This window comes from Corylus avellana, chromosome ca5, assembly GCF_901000735.1.
Source record: "Corylus avellana chromosome ca5, CavTom2PMs-1.0".
In the NCBI taxonomy this organism is placed as follows: domain Eukaryota; kingdom Viridiplantae; phylum Streptophyta; class Magnoliopsida; order Fagales; family Betulaceae; genus Corylus; species Corylus avellana.
In genome coordinates, this window is record NC_081545.1 from 10,806,226 (window position 1) to 10,814,947 (window position 8,722).

Here is an 8,722-nt window from a genome sequence, read left to right on the forward strand (position 1 = left end):
TAATTATTGTTTGGGATTTTTCTTCTGTTGCTTCTATACTTAATCCAACTTTTTAACGTCTTTCGGTTTTAATTTTTGCAATATTTCCCAATTTATCGTTGTTTATAATGTCACCTTTTGGTACTTAAAATGACAAAAAATAATTCGAATGAAAAATTATAAAAAAACAAAAAAAAGACAAAAAATTATAAAACAAAAAAGATAAAGAAAGACAAAAAAATGCAGGAGTTTTTTTTTTTTTTTTAAGAATTATTATTATTTTTCATTATGAACATGTAAGGAGAAATTGTAACCTTAATGATAGATCGAAAGACATTCAACGAATTAAAATATCAAAAGGGACATTACAAATTTGTTGATAGCTAGAGAGAGTGTGTTTTTCTTATTTTTAAAATAATACAATATTGTTAAAAATCACGGAGTTGGAAAAACTAGTTTTTACAACAAATTGACGGTGTTAATATCGAGAATCAAAGTCTTTTTCATGGATTAAGATACATGATAGTTAATTGATCGAATTGCTAATAATTTAGAAAGTAATTTGAGTGAGTTCATATTAGACTTTCTTTTTTTCTTTCTCAGAGATACATCAAAGGAACGGGGGAGGGGACCAAAAACTAAACAAAACACTGAAAAAAATGTTTAGACCCGATACAACCTACTCAGTGCCCGTAGCAGAAATTAAAAGGGAATGTAACAAATAATTAACACGGCCTTATGGGTTCTTGGAACAAAAGCCAAGATTGGCCGCCGGTAAAGGCCATATAACCACTGCAACAAGTCCTCACTGAAATGAGAGCCACAGTAGCCGATAAGGCACTAAGAAAGGCCAAAACGAGGCCAATGGAGTAGTGACGGCGGTGAGAGGGGCTGCCGGAAGGCAAAGGCAGAACGGAGACTGTCGCCGGTGCGTGAAGGGCATAAGGCAGGGGGAAGAGCACAAGCGGAGAGCGGACGAAGCGAGGAACAAAGTGGACTAGCACGTCGGAGGAGAGGAAAGACAGAGAGTGACATGTCTAGCTTGGAAGACGCGCATGACGACAGTGGGTGAGTCGAGGGCGGGGAGCATAGCAACGTCAAGGTGAGGCGGACCAGAGCTAGGTAGAGGGAGGCCAGAATCTATGTTTAGAGAGGAAAACAAAACAAGCAAAGGAAAAGACAACGACGATCGATGGCGACAGAAAACAGGGAAGCGAGGAGGGAGAGGATGGAGTCCATTCCTCCTTCCTTGAAGAGCACACTGCCGGTGTCTTACTCTTCGAGAGAGAAGGTATTGTGTTTTTTTTTTTTTTTTCATATGAGATCTATTATTTTGGACATATAAGTTGTATATGAATTCTCTAACATTACGTACCTACCCAATTACCCATTGGGACAGCTAATTGAGTGGATCACAATCTCTTTTCATACCTGGAGCAAGAGGAGGAAATGCAGGCGTCGCAGTTGTGGAGTTGTAAAATTTATGCAATTCATATCTAAGAATACAACTTGGTCGCAGAACCCTTCTGCCTTGTTTTCCATCACATCACGTTGGATGTTTCATTATGATGCCTCGGATGCATTTATTGCAATCTATTGTGAGTGCACTTGTAAGTGTTGAGTCTTACATTGAGAAAATATAAAAGAAAAGAGTGCTTAATATATCTAAGTAGGCCTTAATTAGCTCATTAGCTTAAGCTTTTGGGCTAGAGTTGTGTTCAACTATGTATGTTAATGTACTCTTGGTAAAAACTTCATAACCGCTTAATCTCCCAACAAATGGTATCAGAGCCAGAGTTGGGTCAATGTGAAAAGACTCACAAGTGATGAGGAGATTGTTGTGAGTGCACTTGTGAGTGTTGAGTTGCACTTGTGAGTGTTGAGTTCTACATTGAGAATATATATATATATATATATATATATATATATATATATATATATATATAAAAGTGCTTAATAATATCTAGAAGTGGACACTTCATTAGCTTAGCTTTGGTACAGTTATGTTATTATGTATGTTAATGTACTCTTGGTAAAAACTTTATAACCGTTTAATCTCCCAACACAATCGGAAACAGTCAGGTTTGGCATGCACTACACGAGGCTGTACATCGTCACTGATGCTGAATTCCTCTTCCTCAGTTGCAAACTTCTTTAACGAATTCTTTTGACGCAAGGGTCGCCAACGAATCCATTGTCCTGCCCAACAACTCTTAGTGGCCAATCTTGCTACAGTTTCAACATTCGGGTTGTTGTTCAAATTTGGATTTGTTTTTCCCTTTATTTGGATTTTACTTTGCCTTGTCTAGAGTTTCTATCTTCTCTTCTGTCCTGAGTCTCGAGGTTTAAAGCAGCACCAAAACAAAAGGCTTCATCCGCATCTCTTCTGCGAATATCTTCAATGAGAATCAAATCCCTGACATCTTCGTAACTTAGTTTACTCTTTCCTGCAGAGTTACTCACACCCATTCTCACGGCTTTCCAGCTATTTGGCAAAGACGCCAAGACAATCAACACGCAAATCGCATCGTCAAAATCAATTTCCACCGAGGACAATTGATTCGTGATAGTGTTGAACGCATTGAGATGATGTGTCACTAAAGCCCCTTCTACCATTTTTAGGTTGAACAATTTTTTCATCAGGTGCACCTTGTTGTTAACTAACGCCTTCTCATACATGTTTGACAAAGCTGCCAATAGACTTACTGTGGTCTTCTACTTTACAACGTTGTGCGCGACTAATTTTGACTCATTGGAGTAGCATACCATACACTTGGCGCACCAAGTAATTGCAATCTTTTCCGTTGAGCATTTAGTGGCGAGCTATTGGGTTGTATTGTTAGAGAGTTATCAATTGATGCTATCTTTATCTTCACTTGAATGTATGTTCGAAGTGAGTTATTAGTTGATAACTCTCTAACATGCATTGACCATGCATTTTTGGCAAATTTCAGCAGGCAGAGGAAGAACTATAGATGGGTGGTTTGGCCCGCGGTGGTGTTGTAGAATTCGATGTTTCCGGTGGCGTTGGAGAAGAGGGAAGAGAGGAGGGAGTTGATATTGGAACTATAGATGCTATTTTGGGCGAAGGTACTTTTTGCAGAGATGTGGTAGAGGTAATTTTGGGCAGCTACACGAGTGGTCAGGTTGAGGAAGACAATTAGCATGGAAAGGAACCAATTTGCGAGAAGGGAATGAAGGAAGGCATTTTGATGAACCAATTTGCGAGATTTTTGTTTTTCAGTATTGTTTTGGTCCGAGTATGAATGGCGGTTGGTTAATTTAGATAAGAGGAGGTGAGGACACAAACACTTGCCATTTCGGCCAGGTGTCTGCTTGACGCAAGTCAACTAAGTTAGTCAACCAACTTTAATGCTTGTCTGTCCTCATTGAAGCTAAAGTGAGTTTTATTTTATCTTTCAGACAAATATTATTTTCTTCCACTTGTGTAAAAAGTTTTGTAAGAAAGTAAAATAGCAATTTTTTCATTAGGATACAATATTGTTCGAATATAGTGTAAAAAAGGCGATGTTTTTTATAAAAAAAAATATAAAGTGCAGAAGAAGAGAAGACACCGACGCTGAAACAGTGATGTAAATGGGCGTTTAATTTTGACTATGGTCAACAAAAGTACCTTTGACTTTCTTGCTTCTAGGTAATAGAGGTGTCAAAATATACCGAGAAACTAAAACTGAAATACCAGAAACCAAAAATTGGGAAATCGGGAACTGGTTCTGGTTCCAATTTGAAAAAATTAAAAATCAAGTACTTCGACTCCGTTACCTGGTTTTTACTAGGTTATAGAGAACTGAGATATATATATATATATATATATATATATATTAATATTATTATTATTTTTGTTTTAAGGTTTAGGGCCTTTACAATACTCCCTCTGCCCTCTTTTTTTCATCCACATTTTCTCACGCACACACACTACACCATCGCCCATTCCACTTTTGCCCTCTTTTCTCATTTTCCCTTCGTGCTCCACCGCTCAGTCAGGCCGTCTCCCTCTCTCGCTCCCCTCCGTCGGACCGTTTCTCTCTCGTTCCAGCCGAGCAATGAGCACTAGCAGTCAGGTATGAACTCTCTCTTTCTGGGTTTCTTTGATATTAATTTCAATTAATTTCACTATATTTTGTTAAATTGTTGTTATTTTGGTGTTTTCTTTGTGATTCGGTGTGGAATTGTGGTTTAGATCTAGGGTTTCGAAATGGTTCTTTTATCTTTGTAAAAATTTGAATTTTTTTGGCTTGTTTTGCTGGGTTTTTACTGTTTTAGTGTTTGGCTATGTTTGGTTGCTGAGAAAATGTGTTTGGCTCTATTAGTTTCTCTTTCTGTACTCAGGGTTGCAAACCATTTGTAGAGGCAGTTTAGTTTTTGTTTTTTTTTTTACATTTCTGAGTGATTGCATCATTTGTATGATTAGGTGTATCTGGAGTAATGAAGATGAGTTTAGATTATTTCAATTTTAACCTTTTTTTTTTTTGTCGTATTCTGCATATTTGTTGATAGACTTCCAGAGTGACAAAAACAAGCACCTTTCTAATAAGTCCTGAGATTTTTTTAAAAATGAGCCAACTTATGAAAAAGAATGGGCTTATTTTAGGCTCAATACCTAAAATAAGCCCAAAAAACAATTTTCTTAAAAAATTGGTTACCGGACCGGGTACAAACTGGAACCGGCCAGTAACCGGGACCCAGTTCCCGGTTCCGGTTGCTCAAAACTAAGAACCAGGGTACCCCGGTTCTGGTCCCTAGTTTTGGCCATAAACCAAAAAAGCGGACCGGGTTGACACTCCTACTAGGTAGGTAGAGAATAATGTTTCCAAAATCCTGAGCAAGCAAAAAAAGTGATGCCGGGAGGCAGACCGAATAAGTTGCTTTCAATTTTTACTACAAAACTCCTTACAAATTGAGGTAGTTGATCATTATTACTGAAATAATTATTAACTTATTTGTCGACTATACAGTTTTAATTAGTTAATCAATAATAAACCGTAGCTCGATCCATAGTATTGTAAAAAAAATATAGAACCATAAGCATTTTTCAAATGGGACTTTACAAGGCCTCTTTTCGAGAATAAAAAATATTTGTTTCACTACTAAATTTAATTAAGGATGTCTACTTCCAAACGTTTATATATATGTTTGTACATATGTTGGACCTAAATTTACATTTCTGAAACAAAAGCCATATGAAAATCACTAGGATATATAGACAAAAACTAAGATAGACAAACACCTCGGTTCCTCACACTATCGAGGGTATAGTTGAGTGATGGATGCTTCATCAACAGAGAATGGAACAGATTGGGTTGTTGTAGAATCACCCGGCGACACTTCCTTTGTTTTCATGTTCTTCTTTGCTCTACTCCGAAACAAAAATGCCGGCTGCTGAGGTAGTTGCAGGCTAACAGAGTGGCTGTCAAGCATGAGAACTATTGTTGCCATTGTTGGTCGGCTTGCTGGATCCTCCTGAACACACAGTAACCCAATATGGATGCATCTAATGACTTCATTTTTTGAAAAAGAATCTCTCATGGTTGGATCCAACAATGCCAATGGGGTTCCATTCTTCCATTGTTTCCAGATCTGCAATGATTAATCATTAAACAATATTTAGAATCGTTATCTTTTCCCCTTTTTCAGTAGTGATGGCCCTTATTATTTTTTTACTCTTCAGAACTAAGAAGCGATTATATTGGCTTTCATAAAAGTAGAGCTGAATTGAAATAATCTGATCCATACTCACAAAGCTTAAGAGGTCCTGATCATGTTCTGATTGATAGAAACAGTTGTTCCTTTTACCACCGATAATCTCTAGAAGTAAGACACCAAAGCTAAATACATCAGATTTCACTGAGAATCGTCCATGCATTGCATACTCCGGAGACATGTAACCACTACAATAAAAATAATGCCAAGCATGTCATATAAGGAAACTAATAGTTATGGACCAATTTATCTCTAATAATTTGAGTTCCAACAGAACTCTCAAATTGTCAAGGTTGCAACTTTTTCTTTTCAGCAATTTTCTTAAGCTACAAGAAAAGAAATGAACTGGTTGATTTAAACCAGGCAAATATAGTAATAGTAATTAAAAACTTACTATGTTCCCACGATTCTACTTGTATTTCCTTGGGTTTGATCCATCACAAATATCTTTGCCATGCCAAAATCTGAAATCTTTGGATTCATATCGTCATCTAATAAAACATTGCTAGCTTTAAGATCGCGATGTATAATTCTAAGCCGAGAATCTTCATGAAGATAAAGAAGTCCTCGAGCAATGCCTCCTATAATCTTGTAACGGCTTAACCAATCCAATTGTCTTTGCCTTTCGGTGTCTGTAATTTTGTTAAAATTAAATATTCAACTCGGAAATAAATAAGTCTCAAATGGACCCAAAATGAAAAATTAATCAAGAACTTGATATGAGTTTAGGTTGGCCAAACCGAATAAAAAGTAATCAAGGCTTCCTTTGGGCACATATTCATAAACGAGTATCTTTTCTTCTCCTTCCAAGCAAAATCCTAAGAGCCTCACTAGATTTCTATGTTGAAGCTTCGCAACCAGCATAACCTCATTCTTAAATTCTGCTGCACCTTGCCCAGAGGTTTTGGATAGCCTCTTCACTGCTATTTCTTGTCCATTGTAAAAGATACCCTGAGATTACATTTGCAACAAGATTAGAATATTCGATGAACCCATACACACATACATATGTATTTATAAAAATAACTAAATTTCGTTGCTAATTAGCGATATTCTACCTTGTAAACCGTACCAAATCCACCTTTACCAATCTTGTTATCATCAGAGAAGTTATTTGTTGCAGCTTCAATCGTACCCAAGTCAAATTGCAAGGACTCTACAGATGTAATTTCAGCCACAACTACACAACAAAACAGTATATATATTGAATTCTGATAATTTAATAAATTATTATAGTGGAATGTTGAGCGCAAATGAAGATCAACTAATGCTTTTTTTTTTGTTTAATTACCATTTTCAACTAGTAATGAATTGTAACTCTTCTTTGCTCTTCTACGCAGGAAGAAACATCCAATGGCGAAAAGCACGACAGAAGCAGCAATTGGGACAACAATGGCGATGATAGTAATCAGAGATGACTTGCTTTTTCCTGCAAATATTAACAATTAACACGTGTCATTGACTCATTGTGACTTCGCACTAACTCTATATGATGGTTTGTTGTGGGATTATATTATATATATATATAACACTCCTTTTCTTTTTCCTATAGTAATCAGTTAAGTTTATGTGACAAACATATATAATCCGCCACAACAGATAGTTGCTTTAAAAAGTCTAAAACGCACTTTAAAAAAAAAAAAAAAAATAAAGCATTTTTAATTTTTTTTTTTTTTTTTTTTTTTAAATATAAAAGCTATATCTCTTATCACAATTCCAAACATAAAACTGTAAAATCAACATTAACAAGCGCAACTGTAAAAAGAATTACATAGCGTACAAGCAAAAGCGAATTGAAAGCACAAGTAAGAAAAACAATTGATCTTGTTTCTTTTTCAAGATGTAAGTGCCTAGCTCCCTTTGCAGCTAGAAGACCCAAATGATGACGTACCTCAAAAGATATCGAAATATGAGATTTAGATTTTAATTTTTTTAAAGAAAGATGATCTCAGAGCATGCGTTAAAATCACGACAAACTATTGATGCATTTTATAACGTACCTGGAGGAGGAAGAGAAGGAGATCCGGGAGATACTGTGGTCAGATTGTAAAATGGAAACAACTCGTATCTAATGTTGGAGCTCGGAAGCAGAACCTTTCCGCCTTGTTTTCCCGTGCAGCACTGAGGAAGAGAGCCTATGGCGCTTTCCAAGCAACTCATACACAGTTCGGCGTCCATCTCAGGCGAGCACTGCACCATGCAGTACAGCTTCTGTGAGCTCGTGAACTTTACTTCAACCGCCGCGAACTTCTTGTCCGATTGAGAATTCGCGGCTTGTGTCGCCAACGACTTCATCGTGGTTGACAGCAGCGTGTTGAAGTGGTCCAGCTCAACGACGTTCTGGGTGGTGGTTGGAAAGTTTTGGAAGGGCACCTTGTCGTTCAGGTAGGACTCGTTGGAGTACTGTAACGTGCACTCGTCGTACCAGATTAGCCCCACCTTGTCGGCGGGGCAGCGATTTCTTATATCTCTCATGGCAGTAGAGATGCAGTTTTGACAGAGGTCCGGGGAGAGATCGGCGCGGCAGAGTAAACGGCCGATGACGACGTCGGGAGGGGCCTGGCCGACCGTGGCTTTGTAGAAGCCGCTGCGGTTGTTGGCGTTAGAGGAAAGAGCGGAGAGGAGGAGGTTGAGGTTGGCTTGGTATGTGCTGTTGGGTGTGAAAAAGGTCGAGTTTGAGCAGGTGTGAGAGGCGTAAGTGGGTGCTGCCTCGGCGGTGAGGCTAAGAAAGGTTAGGAGGGAGAGGGTGAGAAGGCATATGGGAAATTCGAAGGAAGCCATGTTGATGAAGGTGATTATTCTGATCACTATCTTCAGGTTCACTCTACCAATCTTTCTTATACTTCATGTGTCTTTAATTTGCTGGTTTATTATGCAGGTAAGATGAGTGAGGCAGAAGGGCTTGACTATTCTTTTCTTCTTCATTTTTTGTTTTTATTTTTGTTGAAAAAGGGCTTGACTTTTCTGTGTGCGAGTGTTGAAAAAACGAATAAGAAATTATGTTGAGTTGTCTTATTTGCAA

At 37.7% G+C, this 8,722-nt stretch overlaps 2 protein-coding genes across 2 annotated transcripts in view; both read right to left on the reverse strand.

The window, feature by feature from the left end:
* The window catches only part of LOC132180549 (putative cyclin-A3-1), a 36,640-nt gene that overhangs the window by 20,502 nt on the left and 7,416 nt on the right, over positions 1–8,722 (reverse strand). The window lies entirely within an intron of this gene.
* LOC132180544 (cysteine-rich receptor-like protein kinase 10) lies at positions 5,053–8,662 on the reverse strand. The gene is made up of 7 exons (XM_059593419.1): positions 7,701–8,662; positions 6,992–7,129; positions 6,759–6,880; positions 6,441–6,651; positions 6,095–6,332; positions 5,738–5,888; positions 5,053–5,577 (listed from the first exon to the last, which is right to left on the reverse strand). The coding sequence occupies exons 1-7, from the start codon at positions 8,479–8,481 to the stop codon at positions 5,242–5,244; spliced, it is 1,977 nt and encodes a 658-aa protein (XP_059449402.1). The 5' UTR covers positions 8,482–8,662; the 3' UTR covers positions 5,053–5,241.

Excerpts from the sequence above, each read along its gene's own strand:
- LOC132180544 (XM_059593419.1), bottom strand. The coding sequence starts at position 8,481 with ATGGCTTCCTTCGAATTTCCCATATGCCTTCTCACCCTCTCCCTCCTA. Across the intron at positions 7,130-7,700 it reads TCCTTCTCTTCCTCCTCCAG|GAAAAAGCAAGTCATCTCTG; the intron begins GTACGTTATAAA and ends TAATATTTGCAG. Across the intron at positions 6,652-6,758 it reads GATTTGGTACGGTTTACAAG|GGTATCTTTTACAATGGACA; the intron begins GTAGAATATCGC and ends ATGTAATCTCAG.